Here is a 23,027-nt window from a genome sequence, read left to right on the forward strand (position 1 = left end):
TTTGAAAAATATTCTTTAAAAAATCTACGCTCTATTAGTCCTTGAAAAATATTTTTTAAAAAATCCACGCCTTATTAGTCCTTAAAAAATGTTCTTTAAAAAATCTACGCTCTATTAGTCCTTGAAAAATATTCTTTAAAAAATCCACGTTTCTGTTGTTCCTTTTCAAAAATATTCTTTAAAAAATCCACGTTTCTGTTGTTCCTTTTCAAAAATATTCTTTAAAAAATCCACGTTTTCGACTGTTGTTCCTTTTCAAAAATATTCTTTAAAATATCCACGTTTTGGACTGTTGTTCCTTTTCAAAAATATTCTTTAAAAAATCCACGTTTTGGACTGTTGTTCCTTTTCAAAAATATTCTTTAAAATATCCACGTTTTGGACTGTTGTTCCTTTTCAAAAATATTCTTTAAAAAATCCACGTTTCTGTTGTTCCTTTTCAAAAATATTCTTTAAAAAATCCACGTTTGAGATGGTCCTTTTCAAAAATATTCTTTAAAAAATCCACGTTTCTGTTAGTCCTTTTCCAAAAAAAATCTTTAAGAAATCCACGTTTCTGTTAGTCCTTTTCCAAAAAAAATCTTTAAAAAATCCACGTTTCTGTTGGTCCTTTTAAAAAATATTCTTTAAAAAATCCACGTTTCTGTTGGTCCTTTTAAAAAATATTCTTTAAAAAATCCACGTTTCTGTAGGTCCTTTTCAAAAATATTCTTTAAAAATCCACGTTTCTGTCGATTCTTTTAAAAAATATTCTTTAAAAAAATCCACGTTTGGTTTTTTACCCCCAGTATTAGAGGCCATTTTTTCTCATACCTAATTTCAAAAATTATTTTATCGTTCAATACCGTTGTTTATTAAACATAAAATAAGTTGTGGCATCAACAACATCATCATCATCAACAAAAAACAAATGCATAATTTTCAATCATAATTTATTAAGTAAAACGAGCGTGCGAAATAACAATGCGCACCATGCGTTCGTTCTGTTATCGTTTTTATGAATGGACCACAGTGTGAGTACATCGAGCATCGAACACATTTTGTTTAATAAATATTTTGAAAAAGAAAACAACCAAAGAGGCCGGGTGAATTTGGTCAGGTTCAAGTGGCACTTAGCCTAGCCTCAGCCATATGGCTAGAAAATCGATCAATATGAACCTCATGGAAATAGTTATTTGAGACCATAAGACCACAAAGGTCTTCATATGAAATTTCGGGATTCCAGCTGTATCCCTTCACCCTATACACAACTTACTACCATTTAGTACTAATTGAATAATTGTAGTACACATTCCCAAAACCACCTCCATATGTTAACCATAGACACCAACACTGACATCCATATCAAATTTCAGGATTTCAGCTCTGCCTATTGACCACTTTTCGTACAATTATTGTGCATATTTCCAAAATCACCTGCATATGTTCAGGCTACACATGAACACCGAACCTAATACCGAAATTCAGATTTCCAGCACTATATGTTCACCAAATGACAGATTGAACTAAATTTTGTACAATTTAGAACTTTTGGTGTACTTGTAGTACACATTTGCAAAGCCCACCATTTTATCACAAATCTAGCACCAACAAGGACCCCAATATCAAATTTCAAACTTCCAGCTTTATCGGTTCACCCCAAACTTGACAAATTTAGTACCATTTAGTACAGTTCATACAATTAGTACACATTTCTAAAACCTTCATATATCAAACCTATTTTCCAACATTGACTCTCAGAGAAAATGTCAAGTTTTAAGCTCTATGCGTTTAAGTAATACCAAATGGTACCATTTTAGAAGTTTAGTATCAATTTAGAACTTTTCGTAACCTTAAAGTTTCAGTTTCCAAAAAAAAAAAACGTTTGATGCACCTATCCTGCACTACAATATCGGAAATAGCATCATATTTTAGAATAAATTTAGATTTGTTCGAATCGGTCACCTTTGGCACGAATTATGGCCTTCAAACGGCCAATGAAACCGTCACACGCTGCCCGAATATTGCTCTGCAGTATTTTGGACCATTCCCTGCGAGGCGCTTGCTTGAGGTGATCGAGACCTTGGTATTTTTTAGTGCCAACCTTGCTTTCCAAAATACTCCAGACACAAAAGTCCAACGGATTGGTATCCGGAGATTTTGCTGGCTATTGTGGGTTGGAAATGAAGCGAGAAACCTCATTTCGTAATCACTCTTGGGTGGCGCGTGCTGAGTGCAATGGTGCTGAGTCCTGTTGGAACGTCCAAGGTCTGCGGCCAAAATGTTTGTGTGCCCAAGGCTTTAATACGCCCTTCAGAATATTTTCGCGATAATATTCGTCATTTATTCTGATGCCACGGTCGATTAATACGAAGCGGAGAGCGACCATCGGCTGTTATGGCAGTCCACACCATCACCATGGCCGACTTGAGGCTTGAGTTCTAGCGGCCAAACGAAGGTGCACATTTTCAGCTGACCTCTTTGGCAAGTAAACCCGATCATTTTGTTTGTTTACAAACTGCTGGACAACGAATATTTTCTCATCGGAGCGGAGAAACCCAAATGCGACAGTTCGCACTTTCGGCCAAGAAAAACAATTCTTCAGCTCTTTTGAGTCTATTTTCTTTCTGTTGCGGTGAAGGTTCTTGCACTTTTTGGAATTTCAATGGCTTTACCCCGAGCTCATTTTTCAATATTTGCGAATGGAATATAGTGATATGTTCAGCTCACGAGCCATTTTTAAGCCACTGCGACACGGGTCTCAATCGATTTAGCGATGTCCGTCTGTCTATCGGTCTGTGGAAATCATTCTAACTTTCGTACGATCCGTAGGTTGACAAAATTTTACTCAAATGTATATTACGTCTGCAAGACTTTTGATATTGAAAATGGGTCATGTAGCTCCACGTCTTGGTATAGCCCCCCTATATAACGGCACCTCCTTATATTCGGTATTTTGGTGATTTAAGCGACATTATTCACCGGAATTGTTTCAAATTTGGTATTTGAAGTTCGTAAGGGATACTACAGCTTATGACAGAAAATTGTCTGTGCAGGTCCACGTTTTGGTATAGCCCCCATATAATGGCACCTCCCGATATTCGGTATTTTCATGATTTTAGCGACATTAATCACCGGAATTGTTTCAAATTTGGTATTTGAGGTTCGTAATGAATACTACAGCCTATGACAGAAAAGTGTCTCTCCAGATCTACGTCTTCGTATAGCCCCCCGATATTCGGTATTTTGATGCGAAATTATTCACCGGCAGTGTTTAAAATATGGTATTTGAATTGAAGTTGGCAATGGATACTTCAGCCTAAGACAGAAAATTGTTTGTGCAGGTTCACGTCTTCGTATAGCCCCCATATAACGGCACCTCCCGATATTCGGTAATTTGAAGATTTTAGCGAATTTACCGGAATTGTTTCAAATTTGGTATTTGAAGTTCGTAGAGGATACTACAGCCTAAGACAGAAAATTTCCTGTGCAGGTCTACGTTTTGGTATAGCTCCCATATAATGATTCGTCCCTATATTCGGTATTTTCATGATTTTAGCTGCATTATTTACCGATTTTTTTTTAAGTGTCGCATTTGAGTTGCTAGTGCAGGTCCACGTCGTCGTATAGACCCTAAAATAACGGCTAAATTCGGTAATTTTAAGATTGTAACAGAATTTTTTATGGATTTCATCTTTTAAAAATTGCCAAATTCTTTCCAAATGGCGGAGAGTATTCAAAGTACGGTCCGGTCGAACTTACAGTTTTTTTACTTCTTTCTTCTATTTCCCTACTCATTAAGCTACCCTCCCTGCTAGTTTCTACCCTGAGAATCTAATAAATTCCAATTGATCTTGTTTCAACAAAATTTTAATAATGCACACTTAAAAGTGTGTGTGTTTTTCTTCTTCTTCTTCAAAATGTGGCATGTTGTGTTGCTTAATTATGGTCGAACGATTGGCAGCGATTTTCTTGTTTCTCCACACCCTCTCCCCACACCAACATTTGCTATTTTTGTTCGCATCTACGCAGTTGTGTAAATAAACATAAACAAGATGTGAATTGGCAAAGTAAATGTTTCGCTTTTTTACGAAGCAAAGCGAACCGACAACAAAAAGCTCCCTCACTCACTGAGCCATTAAAATGAAGATATTAAAAGGTAAAAACGTCGTCCTATCTGCTCTTTATCGCGGTGGGTGGTATGGGTTTTATCAATGCCACTAATTGGCCATTTACGTTGCGTATTAACTTGGCCGGACGAGTGGTGTTGCGCTTTTGTATTGGCTAGCTGAGAGGGTGGGGGTAGCATTGTGGCACATTGCAATTTCTCTGGAAAACTATTCACACACATACACACACACGCTGCTACACGTCTACACTTTCCATGCATTTGTTTACAACCAGCCGCCAATCGACCATTTATTATTGTTTTTATTCGAAATTCAATTGAATCGAAACAAAATCGAAAAACTTTACACCGGCCATTTCGATCGACATTTGTGGTATTTTCAACGCCATAAATTACACGACTGACCTCAGTAAATTAACTGCAATTTACTGGGGGCGCGTGTTGCATTTTCTCCACAACGATAATTGTCAAAATTGCAACAATGAATGAGTGCGAGCGAGGAGAAGAAATAAAATTGAATTACTTATGGTAATGATGATCGAAAATCGTTTACAGATTCTCAGCTTTCGAGGAAGAAATGACTTTATTTGTCTTCTATGAATGGAAGCCTTTACAGGTCCAAGGGCCCGAAAGAATTTATATGCTTTCTATGGATAGAAGAGGTTTCATGTTTTCTAGAAAAAAAGGACATTAAGAGTAATAAAAGACCTTATGGATAGACATGTTTTCTAAGGATAGATGAGAATTTATAGGTCTTCCATGCAGATGAGAGCTTTTCTATGAATAGAGGATATTTCACATGTCTTCTACTCAAAAAATAGCTTTCAAAGGTCTTCAGCTGATGGCAGATCTTCTACGCCTTAAAAACGCTTGCTGTTTTGTGGATATGGATAGAAGAACCTTAACGGGTCCTTTATGAAAGGAACGCCATTTAGGGGTCCTGCATTTATAGAATAGCTTTAAAGGCAGTTGTATGGAAAGGAGAGGATTAAAAGGTCTTCTATGTTTAGCAGTGCTTTTTCACTTCTTCTTTAAAAATTGATAGAAAAGCTACCTGAGGGGGTTATATGGACAAAGAAGCTTTTATATTGCTTGCATGGATATGAAGGAATTTAAAGGCCTACCATGGATAGGAGAGCTTTCATATGATTTCTATGGATATATGATATTTTACACGTCTTCTTTATAAAGAACACATTTTACAGGCGATTCATGGATATAAAAACTTTCTAATGGGGTTATATGGATAGAAGAGCTTTTTTATATGTCTTCCATGGATAGAAAATAACTTACAGGTCTACAATTGATAGGAGAGCTTTTATATGATTTTTATGTATATATGATATTTTACATGTCTTCTGCTCAGAGGAGAGATTTCAAATACCTTCAATTGATGACCGATCTTCAGTGGATAAAAAACTTTTACTGCTTAATGGATATGAATAGAAGGTTCTCTACGAATGGAAGACCTTATACGGGTCCTCCATTTACAGATGAGCTTTAAGGGCTGTTATATGGATAGAAGAGCATTTACAGGCCTTTCATGCCAGCAGAGCTTTTTCAAGTCTTCTTTATAAAGAACACATTTTGCAGGTAATCCATGGATAGAAAAGCTTTTTAAGTCAGTTATGTGGTGAGATGAGAATTTACAGATCTTCTATGGATAGAAGAGAAGATGTTTTATGGGTATGGATTGAAGAGCTTTGCAATGTCATCTAATAATAATGGAAGTTCTTTTACGGGTCTTCCATTCATAGAACAGCTATTACAGAGTTTAGGGATATAACATAGTTTACGGTTCTTCTATGGATAAAGGTTCGTAATAGTGTCTCTATGTATAACAGAGCTTTTGTCACGTCTTCCTTATAGTGAATACCTTTTTCAGGGCTTCAATGGATAGAAAAGCTTTACCAAGTCTTAAATTTAGATAAAAGCTTTGAAAGACCAATTGATGACAAATCTGCATAGAAGAGCTTTATAAGAGAATTATGTAAGCAGAAGAGCTTTTACATGTCTTATATGAACAGAAGAGAATTTACAGGTTCTCTATGGATAGAAAAGCGTTTACGCTTTTATGAATATGGATAGAAGAGCTTTCACATGTTATCTATGAATGGAAGACCTTTTACATTTCCTCCATTTATAGGTTAGCTTCAAAGCCAGTTATGAGAAAGATATATGAGAATTTACGGGTATTCTATGATAAAAGAGCTTTTATAGGGTTTCTATGGACAATAGAGCTTTTTCACATCTCCTCATAGTTATCTATTTATAGAAGATCTTTATAAGATAATTATGTGGACAGGGAAACTTTTACATGCCTTCTATTGATAGAAAGCTTTTACGGGTTATGAATATAGGTAAAAGAGCTTTCATATGTTGTCTTGACGACCTTTCACAGGTCCTTCATTTATAGAAAAGCTTTAAAAACAGTTATATGGATACAAGGGAATTTACGGATCTTCAATGGATAAAGAGCAGTTATAGGGTTTTTATGGATAGTAGAGCTTTTTCACGTCTCCCTTATAATGAATACCTTTTAGAACTCATCCATGAATACAAGAGCTTTTATGTGGATAGAAGAGAATTTACAGATATTCAATGGATTGAAGAGCTTTTGTAAGTTTTAAATTTAGAAAAGAGTTGTTAGAGGCCAATTGATGACAGGTCTTTTATAGATTGTAACATAACTCGTTGCCGTGATGCTGCTAGCGTAGCCCGACGTCAAGGAAGTGGACGGAAGAAAACAGCAACATCAGCAGAAATGGTTCGAAAAGTAAAGAAGCGACTTGATCAAAACCCGCGTCGCAGTGGCCGATAAATGGCCCGTGAGCTGAACATATCGCAATATTCCATTCGGCAAATATTGAAAAATGAGTTCGGGGTAAAGCCACTGAAATTCCAGAAAGTGCAAGAACTTATACCGCAACAGAAAGAAAATAGACGCAAAAGAGCTAAAGAGTTTATTCGCTTGGCCGAAAGTGTTGAAATGCCGAATTTGATTTTCTCCGATGAGAAAACATTCGTTGTCCAGCAGTTTGTAAACAAACAAAATGATCGTGTTTACTTGCCAAAGAGGTCATTTGAAAATGTGCACCTTCGGATGGCCACCAGGACTCAAGCGACGGCCATGCTGAAGGTGTGGGCCACCATAACATCCGATGGTGGCGCTCCTCTCGTATTAATCGACCGTAACATCAGAATAAATGCCGAATATTATCGCGAAAATATTCTGGAGGGTGTATTAAAGCCTTGGGACGAAAACATTTCACCACAGACCTTGGACATTCCAAGGTTTCCTCGCTTCATTTTCAGAGCACAATGGCCACAAAAATATCCGGATACCAATCCGTTGGACTATTGTTCCTGGAGTAATTTGGCAAGCAAGGTTGGCACAAAAAATATCAAAGTGTCGATCACCTCAAGCAAGCTCTTCGCCGGGAATGGGCCAAAATACCGCAGAGCAACATTCGGGTAGCGTGTAACAGTTTGAAGGTCATAATTCGTGCCAAAGGTGACCAATTCGAAATAATCTAAACTTATTCTAAAGTTTTATACCATTTCCGGCATTTTTTACTTTCATTTAATAAAATTAAAAAAAAAATGTAAAAATTAAGGCGTTTGACTTTGTTGCAGTTTTTTTTATCTCACTCTATATATACTTTGTGGGATCTAAAATGTATATTTCGAGGTGTTACAAACGGTATGAAAAACATACCCTCCATACTATGGTGGAGGGTATAAAAAATCAAGGCTTTGTTTAAAATGAAAGACTTTCAACAGAATTTCTTATTCCAGTATTCTAACGAAGAGAAATCTTGTTCAGGTCTTTTCGGGATCGAATAAAAATATTTTTTCATATCTTGTAGTGAAGAAATTCCTCTCTTGCAACCATTTTAATTATCAAAGCCTTAGCCTTCAAATTATAAATAAATAAAATCGAAAGAATTTAACAAATTTATGCTTAAAATTGTTTGCATTTGTTTTCTCCGAAATTGATTAAGTTCTTGTGGAAAATTTGCTAAGCATTCCTGACATAGTATCGAGCAATAAAATTTTAATATCCCTAGCAGAGAAACCAAAAAAAGAAAGAATATCATTTTTAAAAAATTTATTGAAGGCTATAATTGTTTCTTTTTCCTTCGCCGCCATTCGGAATGCAGTGAAAGTATGCCACAACATAAATATATCGCTTTGGCCAAATTGAAGCGATGAAAGATTAATTAATCGCCCAATTGCGCGGTTGTGAAAAATTGAACACCGGCCAGTCGTCCAGCACGCGCTAAGAACACATTGTCAGCCGACCCACCTCTGTGCTAATTATTCTGTGGCCAATTTGTGGGCCATCTTTCCGCTGTGGTATTTTGCACTCTTGGCAAAATATATACTACCACCGCTGACAATATAAAATATACGCGTGGGAAATATAAATTAAGTTGTTAATTTAAATAAATAGTAACAAAAAAAGGTATGGCAACATGTTGCGTGTTGAGGAATTAAACAATTTGCAGAACAATTTTAGGGGGGGTGGGGGATGATAAAAAAGAAAAATAAATGAATAAATATGTTTTTCATAAATATTTCATTTTCATGACCCGGGGAAAGCGGCTGAAGCATTCCGAAGACCCCCAAAGTATGAGATGAACAAGTTAAATTAAATCAATCGGTATTACCGACAGCTGCATATCCTCAGCCAATGTTCGATTATTTAAATATATTTTGACTTCTGTTATGATAATTCAAATTGTTGACCCTCTATGGAATGGTTCCGAAGGAATTATTGGCCCATTCCTCCCATTGTCCATTTGGTATAGGACCTAAATAAATACAGGGTGAAATACTGCAATGTTATTGAATGAGAGCAAAAAATGTCGGATACAGCATCAAATTTTAGAATAAGTTAATAAGTTTGTTCGAATTGGTCACCTTTGGCACAAATTTTGGACTTTAAACGGCAATGAAACCGTCACACACAGCCCGAATGTTGCTTTGCGGTATTTTGGCCCATTCCCGGCGAAGCGCTTGCTTGAGGTGATCGACACATTGGTATTTTTTAGTGCAAATCTTGCCTTCCAAAATACTCCAGATACAATAGTCCAACGGATTGGTATCCGGAGGTTTTGGTGGCTATTGTGCGCTAGAAATGAAGCAAGGAACCTCATTTTGTAATCATTCTTGGGTGGCGCGTGCTGAGTGCGATGGTGCTGTGGGTTCTGTTGGAATGTCCAAGGTCTGAGGTCAAAATGTTTGAGTGCCCAAGGCTTTCATACACCCTCCAGAATATTTTCGCTATAATATTCGGCATTTATTCTGATGCCACGGTGGAATAATACGCGTGGAGAGCGACAATCGGCTGTTATGGCGGCCCACAGCATCACCATGGCCAGCACTTGAGTTCTGGCAGTGGCCAACCGAAGGTGCACATTTTCAGCTGAGCTCTTTGGCAAGTAAACAAGATAATATTTTCTCATCGGAGAAAACCAAATTCGGAAGTTCACCACTTTCGGCCAAGCGAAGCAACTCTTTAGCTCCTTTAAATCTATTTTTCTATCTTTCTGTTGCGGTGCAAGTTCTTGCACTTTTTGAAATTTTAAAGGCTTTACCCCGAGCTCGTTTTTCAATATTTGCCGAATGGAATATTGCGATATGTTCAGCTCACGAGTCATTTTTCGGCCACTGCGACCCGGGTTTCGGTCGTTTCTGTACTTTTCGAACCGTTTCTGCTAATGTTGCTGTTTTCATCCGTCCACTTCCTTGCGACGTCAAGTATCACGGTAACGAGCGATGGTACGATACACAAACAATTTATTCACATTTAAATCCTGAAGTGCTCTAACGATAGCCACTTGTGGTTCTGCAACCAAATATAAAGAAATCCAAATATCACGCTTGAATGAAATCACGAATAACTTTTTATTCTGAAAAATTCTCCCCAAAATGCTTTTCTAAGCTTGTAAACAATGTAAGGAGCTGTCACTGGAATAATTTTAACAGCTGTCGGACGAGTGGCTTAGAAATGACAGCAGTCTGAAGTTGGTTGCAGTTTTCTCATCTCACCCTGTAGTAAGTCCGCAAATATTTTAAAAAGGTCTGCTATAATGGTTTTAAAATTTTTTGGAAAAAATATCTATAAAAAATCCACACTTTTCTAGTCCCTGGAAAAATAGTTTTAAAAAATCCACGCTTGGAAATAGTTTCTGGAAAAATAGTTTTAAAAAATCCACGCTTGGAAATAGTTTCTGGAAAATAGTTTTAAAAAATCCACGCTTGGAAATAGTCCCTGAAAAAAATATTTTTAAAAAATCCACGCCGTTCTAGTACCTGAAAAAAATATTTATAAAAAATCCACGCCTTACTAGTGCCTGAAAAAATATTTATAAAAAATCCACGCGTTTCTAGTCCCTGGAAAAAATATTTATAAAAAATCCACGCCTTTCTAGTGCCTGAAAAATATTTATAAAAAATCCACGCCTTTCTAGTACCTGAAAAAAAATATTTATAAAAAATCCACGCGTTTGTAGTCCCTGAAAAAGATATTTTTAAAAAATCCACGCCTTTCTAGTCCCTGAAAAAATATTTTTAAAAAATCCACGCCACGCCTAGTACCTGAAAGAAAATATTTATAAAAAATCCACGCCTTCCTAGTGCTTGAAAAAAATATTTATAAAAAATTCACGCATATATAGTCCCTAAAAAAATATTGATAAAAAATCCACGCCTTTCTAGTCCATGGAAAAAATATTTATAAAAAATCCACGCCTTTCTAGTCCATGGAAAAAATATTTATAAAAAATCCACGCCTTTCTAGTCCCTGGAAAAAGTATGTAAAATATGATGAAAAATATTTTTGTCTTCGACATCATCCTTCTAAAATGATGCTTTGTTGTCGTATAAAGTTTGGCGTTTAGGTCAGATTTACACTTGTGATGTCTTCTAGGGCCCATAGTAGAATTTTATGGTAAATAATTTTGGAGAATGTTTTGACTTGGTAAGGGAAGTTTTTTAATTACATTTAGAAAAAAAGGAACAAAAAGGTCCCTTTGTTGTCTCGCTTGAGGGTTAAAATATTTCTCATATTTTGATGTGCAATATTGCCAAGGACACAAGATACGTAAAATGCACGGATTCTGAGGAAAATTAATTCGAAAATTTCCAAAAATTCGGAAGAGGGCAGGGGACTTGCCCTCTCTATTTTGGTTTCTTTTCGATGTAAACTTTCAATACGGCGATTCACGTGTCTTCTTCTTTGTTTAGCGCTACTTTCATAACCTACTGGATTTTCCCCGTGTAATTTCCAGTCGGTCTGGTAGTCATGTTCTGAATGTGAATTTGTAAAACCACTTTAGTTCCAGATATTATTCCTAAGTCAGATTGTGGGGGAGCTGGGAAAAAAATTCTTAAAAATCCAAGTTCGCGGTAAAGCCTGAAAAACGTATTTTTTATCAAAACATTTATGCTTATCTGACTAACCAAAAAATATTCCTAAAATATCAAATACCGAATAGGGGAACCCCTTTGAGCTTTTTTTGTGTTCACACAAAAAAAATATATATATATGAATGTATGTGTGGACTTGTAAGATGTGCAAGCCGTTGTTTATTTTGCATACACGATTTTTTTGGTTTCGGGCATTTCCAAACCCATTGTTTTATATACTGATAACAACAATATTAAATATTTTTTTTTTAAATTGATAAAAATATTTGTTATTTTTGTTAAGAAAAAATACCCCCTTTTTTCTCGGTACAATTTTGTGGTGGTATAAAAACGCGAACATTGCCAAAAATATCCTCAGTCTATCGCCAAAATGCGAGCCGTAATTGTTTTGTGTACCCTAGCAGCGTTGGCTTGGAGTTCTCCCATTGAAAAGTGGCATCGAAGCAGTGATGGCTGTCTGTATTATGTGGAACACGAGATGAAGGTGAGGTGGAAAAAATAGTTGAATTAGGATCTGTAATTTTTAACTGCTTGATTTCCCAATGGACAGTTTAATTGGTATCAAGCCTGGGAGGAGTGTTTGAATAGGAATATGACCCTGATTACCCTGGACTCGTTCTATAAACAACAACAAATTGATGGTATAATTCAGATGAACTATGGTGAGTAGAGCCTAAAAAGAGGGTGGTATTATTTTTGATTTTAATTTTTTACAACCTCCACCATACTATGGAGGGTATATTAACTTCCGTTTGTAACTCCTCGAAATACTCATGTCAGACCCAACAAAGTATATATATTCATGATCAGGGTAAAATTCTAAGTCGATTTAGCCATGTCCGTCCGTCTGTCTGTCCGTCTATCCGTCTGTCTGTCATCTGTCTGTTGTAATCACGTTATCTTTCGAACGAATTGAGATAGAAGGCTAAAATTTTGCACACATGCTTACTTTGCCTGTAGGCAGATTAAGTTCGTAAATGGACCATTTAGGTCCACGTTTTCATATAGCCCCCATATAACGGTACCTCCCGATATTCGGTATTTTAATGATTTTAGCATCATTATTCACCGGAATCGTTTCAAATTTGGTATTTGAAGTTCAAAATGTATACTACAACCTAAGACAGAAAATTGTCTGTGCACGTCCACGTCTTCATATAGCCCCCATATAACATTACCTCCCAATATTCGGTATTTTGATGATTTTGGCGACATTATTCACCGGAATTGTTTCAAATTTGGTATTTGAAGTTCGTAATGGATGCTACAGCCTGTGACAGAAAATTGTCTGTGCAGGTCCACGTCTTCGTATAGCCCCCATATAACGGTACCTCCTGATATTCGGTATTTTGATGATTTTAGCGACATTATATACCGGAATGGTTTCAAATTTCGTATTTGAAGTTCGTAATGGGAACTACAGTCTGTGACAGAAAATTGTCTATGCAGGTCCAGGTTTTCGTACAGGCCTCATATATCAGTACCTCCCTATATTCGGTATTTTAACGATTTTAGGTACAATACTCACCGAAATTGTTTGAGATGTTGTATTTGAAGTTCGTGAATGGATGCTACAGTCTGTGACAGAAAATTGTCTGTGTAGGTCGAGGTCTTCGTATAGCCCCCCTATAATGGTACCTCCCAATATTCCGTATTTTGATGATTTTAGCCACATTATTCACCGTTTATTTCAAGTTTCGAATTTGAGTGTGGTAATGGCTCGTGACAAACAAAGCCTATGTAGGTTCACGTCGTAGAATTACAAGAATTTTTAACGGATTCTATTTTTCGAAAATTTTGAAATTTGTTCCAAATGGCGGAGGGAATTCTAAGTTCGGCCCGGCCGAACTTATTGCTTTTTAAATTGTTATTCTATTTTATCGTATCTCTTTGTAGCCAAAAAATTGACATTCTGGATGGCAGCCCATGACAATGCCGTGGATAAACGCCATACCTGGGCAACAACGGGTAAAATATTATCGTTCACCAATTGGGCCAAGGATCAACCGAATTACGCTGCCAATGATCATTGCCTTTTGACTCACGACAGCACTGGGCAATGGCATGATTTTCCATGCACCAGCAAACTGGGATTCGTGTGCGAAATTCTACAGTGTACCAATACCAAGTCTGGAGATTTGGAAAATGGAGAATTGTCCAAAGAATTGAAAAAATACAATGTTAATATATGGAATCTATTGGGTAGTCATAGATAAATAAAGGCGAAGAACACATCAAAGACAAATAAAATGAGCGAAAAAGTATCAGTCGATTTTGCCGACAGATGCATACCCTCAGCCAATGTTCGATTATTTAAATATATTTTGACTTGTGCTATGATCATTCAAATTATTTTGACTTCTGCTATGATTATTCAAATTTTTGACCCTCTATGGAGCAGGTTTCGCGAAGGAATGGACCAATATTGTCCATTTCGTATCGGACCTAAATAAATAAGATATAAATATTGCGGCGTGCCAGGTTTGGACTATATCAACAACCTCCTTCACTTTATATGAGATATGTGATAATTTTTAGAAAATGTTAAAATAAGCGTGAGGTACACTTATGGGGTTCGCAGATATTTATCATCTTTACAACAGATCTTTTGTAAGCAATAATATTTGCATGTGTGAAATTTAAAGAGAGTTAGATGCGTATTTCGCCTTCTTTGAGGGTTTTGTTTATCATAATCTTGAGGTAAGGTACCAGAACAAATGGTCCCATCCTTCCCATATTTATAATAGATCTTGTGTTGATGGAAATATTAAGATGTGCCACGTCGAAATGGAATCGGATGTCAATTAGCATTTTATGAGTTTCATGGATATTAAACATTTTGAGCCTTTGTGGGGCAGGTACCAGAAAGAGTGCGCCGATACATCTCATTTTCACAGCAGATCTTGTGTTAATAGAAATAATGGGATGTGTGAAATATGAATAAGAACCGGATGCTTATTTCGGATTTTATGATAATTTTGGTTATTAAAAATGTTAACCCTTTGTGGGGAAGGTACCAGAAGGAATTGCCCGATCTCTACCATCTTTATAACAGATCTGGTGATGATGGAAATACAAAGATTTGCAAAGTCTGAATGGAATTGGATCTTAATTTCATGGATATTCAAAATGTTGACCCTTTGTGGGGGAGGTACCAGAAGGTGTTGACCGATATATTCCATCTTCACAGCAGATCTTGTCTTAATATAAATAATGGGATTTGTGAAATGTGGAGAGAATCGGATACTTATTTCGGCTTTTATGATCGTTTTGGCTATTCAAAACGTTGACCCTTTGTGGGGAAGGTACCAGAAGGAATGGTCCGATCTCCACCAACTTTATAAGAGATCTTGTATTGATGGAAATATGGGGATGTACCAAGTCTGAATAAAATCTGATGTTAAATTCGCATTTTGTGAGCTTCATTGATATTCAAAATTTTGAGCCTTTGTTGGGGAGGTACCAGAAGGAGTGGTCCAATATATTCCATCTATACAGCAGATCTTGTGTTAGTAAAAATAATGGGATGTGTGTAATTTGAAGACAATCGGACTCTTACATCACAATCTATGAGAGTTATATATATATATATACAGGGTGAGATGAAAACACTGCAACCAACTTCAGACTACTGTCATTTCTAAGCTACTCGTCCGGCAGCTGTTAAAATTATTCCAGTGACAGCTCATTATATTGTTTACAAGCGTACAGCAGCATATTGGTGGAAATTTTCCAGAAAAAAAAAAACGATTCGTGATGGAATTCAAGCGTGATAGTGTCATTTCTTTATATTTGGCTGGAAAACCACAAGTGGCTACCGTTAGAAATCTCCAGCATTTAAATCTGAATAAATCTTTTGTGTCTCATACCATCGCTCGTTACCGTGATACTTGTAGCGTAGCCCGACGTCAAGGAAGTAGACGGCAGAAAAAAGCAACAAAATCAGCAGAAATGGTCCGAAAGTTAAAGAAGCGACTTGATCGAAACCCGCGTCGCAGTAAACGAAAAATGGCTCGTGAGCTGAACGAATCGCAATATTCCATTCGGCAAATATTGAAAAATGAGTTCGGGGTAAAGCCATTGAAATTCCAAAGAGTGCAAAAACTTACACCGCAACAGAAAGCAAATAAACTCAAAAGACCTAAAGAGTTGCTTCGCCGAATTTGATTTTATCCAATGATGATGAACAATGGTTGTCCAGGAGTTTGTAAGCAAGCAAAATGATCGGTTGGTCACCAGAACTCAAGTGCCGGCCATGGTGATGGTGTGGACCGCTCGTATTAATCGACGGTGACATCAGAATAAATGCAGAATATTATCGCGAAAATATTCTGGAGGGTGTATTAAAGCCTTGGGCACGCAAACATTTTACCCGCAGACCTTGGACATGCCAACAGGACTTAGCGCCACCCAAGAATGGTTACAAAATGAGGTTCCTCACTTCATTTCCAGCGCACAATGACCACCAAAATTTCCGGATACCAATCCGTTGGACCATTGTGTCTGGAGTAATTTGGAAAGCAAGTTTGGCCTTAAAACATACCAAAGTGTCGATTACCTCAAGCAAGCGTTTTGCCGGGAATGGGCCAAAATACCGCAGAGCAAAATTCGGGCAGGGTGTGACGATTTCAATCGCCGTTTGAAGGCCATAATTCGTGCCAAAGGTGACCAATTCGAACAAATCTAAACGTATTTTAAAATTTGATGCTATTTCCGAAGTTTTTTTGCTTTCATTCAATAAAATTTTGAAAAAATTTAAAAATTATGGCGTTTGACTTTGTTGCAGATTTTTTTTTTATTTTATATTTATATTCAAAATTTTGATGAGTGGACCCCACTATTGACCATTTTCGCACATGACCTAGCATTGATGTAAATATTAGGATTTGCAAAGTTGGAGCAAAATCGGATTATTTTCTTTCTGTGAAGTAAAATATTTTTTTTGGAAAATGTTTATCTTTTGTGGGGGACGTACCCGAAGAAGTGGACCGACAGTGCCCATCTCCGAACTCGATCTAAGTTTGATAATAATATTACGATGTACCAAGTTTGGATCAAATCGGATACTCCCCTCGAGAGTTATCGTGCGCACCAGCCAGCCAGACAGACAGACAGATGGGTATCTCTAGAGCGATTCCAAATGCCCTGAAACGGATTTGGTTTTAAACGTAGGGTCTAAAAACGTTATTTCAACGTTTTGGCCGTATCAAATGATATATACTCTCTGTAGCCGTATCGTTGAGGGTATAAAAATCGAACATTGCCTGAGGGTACATCTGTTGGCAAAATCGACTGATATTTTCTAAACTGTTTTTGTTTTTTTTTCTTTTTTTTTTTTTCGAATTTTATAAATTTTTGAATTTATCTCGAAGTCTGTATAAATGCCACTTAGTAGCATAAAGCTCAAGATATAAACAATGTATTTAACATTGTATCCGTTGCTCAGACTTCATGTATATGGCTGATAAGGGCTTTATTTTTTCATTGTTTACACATTTAAAAACCTTCGACATCCTGCAATTGTTTCAGTTCAAAAATTGAAATGATTCGAACAATACTGCTGGGGATAGCGCTGGCCATCCAACTGTACTGCGTAGCTGGTTCGAGATTTGTGAAAACTGGTGATGGCGAAGTGTTCTATATTGAACCCGCAAATAAGGTATAATGAGTCCTGTTTTGGATATGGATTTTCCAAAATTCCAAGTGTAATTTGGAAATTGGTTTTGAAAATATATTAAAATCGCTTATATCTTCCAGTTCACTTGGTACCAGGCTTTGAGTGATTGCGTACGCCTGAATATGGCTCTGGTGGCCGTTGATTCAGAGGGTAAACGTCAAAGGCTGGCCAATCTGATATCTCCAGAAGATGGAGCCTCTCATCTATGGACAGGTGGTCATGACAACACAAATAGTCGGAAATTTGAATGGATATCGAATAGTCAATTATTTGACTACACCAATTGGTTTAAAGGAGAACCGAACGATAAAAAAGAACGTTGTGTGGAAATGATATATCCCAATCTGAACTGGAATGATGCACCTTGTGATGTACAACGTGGCTATGTCTGTGAAGAGATACCTGCGGTGGCAGAGAAAAGAAGAGAAATAATACTCTTGAAAGAAGTCTATGAAAATCGAATGGACCGAAGCGCTATAGAAGTTGAAGAGTATATGTCTAAACACATCAAGGATATCAAAGAGGATATAAATCATTGGGGTAAAAACCTTGATGAAAAATTATCTCAGCTATTAGATGCTGGTGGGTGGTCGAGAAATTATCCATCTTATGGAAATACTGGGCAACCTTGGTGGGAGACCACTACCAATTCGGCCGAAACAGTTGAGATGGAATCGACCACCACTGAATTGCCACCCAGATATGATGGCTATCGTTGGTATTCATCACATTCGTTTTTCCAAGGCCCTGCAGATGTAACAGCTGAAACATCGTATATAGATGAAACCACCGAAACGATAACGGATGAGTCGCCCAGATATGATGGTTATCGTTGGCCTCCACCACTTTCGTTTTACCAAGCCCCCGAAGATGAAACGACTGACACATCGCATATAGATGAAACCACCGAAGCGATAACGGATGAGTCGCCCACAATGCAGCCATTTATCAGATTTCGTGGATCCCATTGGCCTTATCGCTCTTACCATACGAATGCAGCCGATACCCCCAAAATATCAAATATAAACGAATACCCATCAATGGCCAACACGCAATTGTCATCCTCCAATAATGAATATCAAAAGTCCTACTTTCAGATGTATCGAAATTCTCTCCATACGCCCGAGACCAGAATGCCACCAGCTACAAATTCTCTCACGCTAGCGAATGTTAAACAATTGACCGATTCATTGAAGGAAACGAATGAAAAGCTAAACATTTTGCTTCATAAACTTGGGGAAAATCAAAATATTCAAAAGCCTTCTAAAATTTTTTATAATTTCTACTAAGGGCAGTATGAGCGGGATGATGCATCACGCAATTTTATATCAAATCGTAAAATACAGTTTTTATTTTTAACATTTTATTCCTTTGTACCACTCAAAACTATTAAAAAAATACTCAAAAATTTAAATGAATAAAAAATTAAAAAAAAAACATTTTTGATAGACCCTGTTATTACAGGGTGAGATAAAAAAACTGCAACAAAGTCAAATGCCATAACTTTTACATTTTTTTAAAATTTTACTGAAGGAAAGCCAAAAATTTCGGAAATAGCATCAAATTTTGGAATAAGTTTAGATCTGTACGAATTATGGCCCTCAAACCGCCAATGAAACCGTCACTCGCTGCCCGGATGGTGCTCTGCGGAATTTTGGCCCATTCCCGGCGGATCGCTTGCTTAAGGTAATCAACACTTCGGTATTTTTTAGTGCCAACCTTGCTTTTCAAAATAGTCCAGGCACAATAGTCCAACGGATTGGCATCCGGAGATTATGGTGGAGAAGCGAGTAACCTCATTTTGTAACCATTTTGTTGGGTGGCGCGTACTGAGTCCTGTTGGAATGTCCAAGGTCTGCAGCCAAAATGTTTGCATGCCCATGTATTTAATACACCCTCCAGAATATTTTCGAGACAATATTCGGCATTTATTCTGATGCCACGGTCGATTCATACGAGCGGAGAGCGGCCATCGGCTGTTATGACGCTCCACACCATCAGCATGGTCGGCGCTTGAGTTCTGGTGGCCAACCGAAGTGCACATTCTCAGCTGACCTCTTTACCCCGAACTCATTTTTCAATATTTGGCGAATGGAATATTGCGATATTTTCAAATATATTGCGATATCTGTGCAAAAATTTAACTATTATTGGGTGGCGCGTGCTGAGTCCTGTTGGAATGTCCAAAGTCTGCGGCCAAACTGTTTACTTGAGTTCTGGTGACCAACCGAAGGTGCACATTCTCAGCTGACCTCTTTGGCAAGAAAACACGATCATTTTTTTTTACAAACTGCAGGACAACGAATGTTGTCTCATCGGAGAAAACCAAATTCGGCAGTTCACCACTTTCGGCTAAGCGAAGCAACTCTTTAGATCTTTTGAATTTATTTTCTTTCTGTTGCGGTGTAAGTTCTTGCACTTTTTGGAATTTTAATAGCTTTACCCCCCAGCTCATTTTTCAATATTTGCCGAATGCAATATTGCGATATGTTCAGCTCACGAGCCATTTTTCGGCCACTGCTACGCGGGTTTCGATCAAGTCGCTTCTTTACTTTTTGAACCATTTCTCCTGATTTTGTTGCTGTTTTCTTCCGTCCACTTCCTTGACGTCGGGCTACGCTACCAGTATCACGGTAACGAGCGATGTTGCGAGACACAAAAGATTTATTCACATTTAAATGCTGGAGTGCTCTAACGATAGCCACTTGTGGTTTTCCAGCCAAGTATAAAGAAATCACACTATCACGCTTGAATTCCATCACGAATATCTTCTTTTTCTGGAAAATTCCCACCAAAATGCTTTTGTAGGCTTGTGAACAATATAATGAGCTGTCACTGGAATAATTTTAACAGCTGTCGGACGAGTGGTTTAGAAATGACAGCAGTCTGAAGTTGGTTGTAGTTTTGTCATCTCGCCCGGTAGTAAATCCGCAAATATTTTAAAAAGGTCTGCTATGATGGTCTAATATTTGAAATAATCGCTGGAAAAATTATTTTTAAAAATTCCACGCTGGGCAATTGTCGCTGGAAAAATTATTTTTAAAAATTCCACGCTGGGCAATTGTCGCTGGAAAAAATATTTTTAAAAATTCCACGCTGGGCAATTGTCGCTGGAAAAAATATTTATAAAAAATTCACGCTTGGAAGTAGACCCAGGAAAAAATATTTATAAAAAACCCACGAGTTTCTAGTCCCTGGAAAAAATATTTTTAAAAAATCCAAGCTTGGAAACATTTCCTGGAAAAAGTATTTTTAAAAAATCCAAGCTAGGCAATAGTCCCTGGAAAAAATATTTTTAAAAAATCCACGCCTTTCCAGTTCCTGGAAAAATATTTTTAAAAAATCCACGCTAGGTAATAGTCCCTGGAAAAAATATTTTTAAAAAATTCATGCTTGGAAGAAGACCCAGGAAAAAATATTTCTAAAAAACCCACGAATTTCTAGTCCCTGGAAGAATATTTTTAAAAAATCCACGCCTGGAAAAAATATTTAAAAAAAATCAACGTCTTTCTAGTCCCTGGAAAAAATATTTATAAAAAAATCCACGCCTTTCCAGTCCCTGGAAAAAATAGTTATAAAAAATCCACGCCTTTCTAATCCCTGGAAAAAATATTTATAAAAAATTCACGCCTTTCTTGTCCATGGAAAGAATATTTATAAAAAATCCACGCTATGCAATAGTCCCTGGAAAAAATATTTATAAGAAATCCACGCCATTCTAGTCTTTGGAAAAAATATTTAAAAAAAATCCAAGCCTTTCTAGTCCCTGGAAAAATATTTATAAAAAATCCAAGCCTTTCTAGCCCCTGGAGAAAATATTTCTAAAAAATCCACGCCTTTCCAGTCCCTGAAAATGTTTTATAAAAAATTCACGCCTTTGTAGTCCCTGGAAAAATATTTACAAAAAATCCACCCTCGGAAATAGTTCCTGGAAAAATTATTTATAAAAAAAACCACTCCTTTCTAGTCCCTGGAAAAATATTTAAAAAAATCCACGTCTTTCTAGTCCCTGGAAAAAATATTTATTAAAAAATCACGCTTGGAAATAGACCCAGGAAAAAATATTTATAAATAACCCACGCATTTCTAATCACTAGAAAATATTTATAAAAAATCCAAGCTTTGAAAACGTCCCTGGAAATAATACTTTGAAAAAATTCACGCTTGGAAATAGTCCTTGGAAAAAAATATTTTTAAATAATCCACGCTTGGAAATATTCCCTGGAAAAAATATCTTTAAAAAAATCCACGTCTTTCTAGTCCCTTGAAAAAATATTTTTAAAAAATCCACTCCTTTCTAGTCCCTGCAATTTTTGTTTAAATCCACACCTTTCTAGTCCCTGGAAAAAATATTTATAAAAAATGTACGACCTTCTAGTCCCTGAAAAGAAATATTTCTAAAAAATGCTTGGAAATAGTCTCCTGGACTTTCCCCATAATTCTCGAAAAAATTGATTTTTGTCGCATTGCGTTTTGTTTAAAGCCTTCTATTGATAAAAGACCTCTTCTATGGCCCAGTGTAGGGCACACAATTTCCAATAAGTTTTTTTTTTTTTTTTTGTAATTTTTATATTGCATAAAAAGGCAAAACCCAGCAGAAAATTCCGATAAATTTCGTTTCTTATCATCTTGAGTGAGCAAATGAAAAATATTTATTTATTTACAAGCGATTTCCAAGCTTAGTTTTAGTTGAGATATTGAAATGCAGGCAAGAGGAACACTACTGTGGACGTTACTGGCTGTTCAGCTTTTGTGGGTGGCCGGCTATAGCAAATTCGTTACGACCAGTGACGGTAATAGTTACTATGTCGAATATTCCATGGCGGTAAGTTTAAGTCTCAGTGCGATATATATCCAAATCTAAAATTTTAAAAATTTCCCAGTATTCCTGGTACGAAGCCTTGAGTGCATGTGCGAGGCTTAATATGACACTACTAACTGTGGACTCGTATTCCAAGCGGATGCAACTGGATGCTCTGCGACTTTGTAAGCCACAGTGCCATAAATATACACCCCTACATTTGTCGAAAATAATTTTCAATATTTTCAGCTGCAAACGCCCAGGTTTGGATTGGCGGACATGACCTCAAAAGCAGCCGATCATTTGAATGGATATCGAATGGTAAATCATTTGACTACACAAACTGGTAGAGTGGCGAACCGAATAGCAAAGAAGAGAACTGTGTGGAAATGACATTCCCCGCGCTGGGATGGAACGATGTACGCTGTAGCAAGTTTCGAGGCTTTATATGTGAAGAAACCCCGGCAGCGAAAGAAAAGAATCAGGAAATAAAGAAGTTAAAAGAAGAACTGGAACGGTCACAGCAAGGATGTCGGAATCATTGGTAAAGATTGATGGTAAACTAAAGGGGTTACTCGATAATGTAACATCAATTCAGGAGATGACCTCAAATCGAAATACCACAAATAGGTATTATTATATTTATTTTTGAGTACGTCGCTCACTTTTCTGTTATACCACATATATATGTAAAATGAAAATAGATTTTCTATGCAATAAATAATCAAAAAAAAAAAAAAAAAAATGAAAAAAAAATTAAATAGGAAATATGGAGGGTGAGATGAAAAAATATAACCAACTTCAGACTGCTGTCATTTCTAAGTCACTCGTCCGACAGCTGTAAAAATTATTCCAGCGACAGTTCATCATATTGTTTACAAGCGTACAAAAGCATTTTGGTGAGAAATTTCGAGAAAAAAATTATTCGTCATGGAATTCAAGCGTGATAGTGACATTTCTTTCCGACAAATATAAAGAAATCACACTATCACGCTTCAATTCCA

General features: G+C 36.8%; 3 protein-coding genes and 1 pseudogene across 3 annotated transcripts in view; 3 read left to right on the top strand and 1 right to left on the bottom strand.

Annotated features, from left to right (window-relative positions):
- The window catches only part of LOC101892832 (protein decapentaplegic), a 234,367-nt gene that overhangs the window by 135,193 nt on the left and 76,147 nt on the right, over positions 1-23,027 (bottom strand). The gene's annotated exons all lie outside the window — the stretch shown is intronic.
- Positions 11,873-13,795, top strand: LOC101893128 (lectin subunit alpha). The gene is made up of 3 exons (XM_005178088.4): positions 11,873-12,029; positions 12,096-12,207; positions 13,442-13,795. The coding sequence occupies exons 1-3, from the start codon at positions 11,916-11,918 to the stop codon at positions 13,759-13,761; spliced, it is 546 nt and encodes a 181-aa protein (XP_005178145.2). The 5' UTR covers positions 11,873-11,915; the 3' UTR covers positions 13,762-13,795.
- LOC101893298 (uncharacterized) lies at positions 17,045-18,717 on the top strand. Its single transcript, XM_005178089.4, has 2 exons — positions 17,045-17,204; positions 17,303-18,717. Exons 1-2 carry the CDS (start codon positions 17,088-17,090, stop codon positions 18,509-18,511), a joined length of 1,326 nt encoding a protein of 441 aa, XP_005178146.3. The 5' UTR covers positions 17,045-17,087; the 3' UTR covers positions 18,512-18,717.
- Positions 21,917-22,751, top strand: LOC131803055 (lectin subunit alpha-like; annotated as a pseudogene).

This window comes from Musca domestica, unplaced genomic scaffold (genome assembly GCF_030504385.1).
Source record: "Musca domestica strain aabys unplaced genomic scaffold, Musca_domestica.polishedcontigs.V.1.1 26, whole genome shotgun sequence".
Lineage (NCBI taxonomy): Eukaryota > Metazoa > Arthropoda > Insecta > Diptera > Muscidae > Musca > Musca domestica.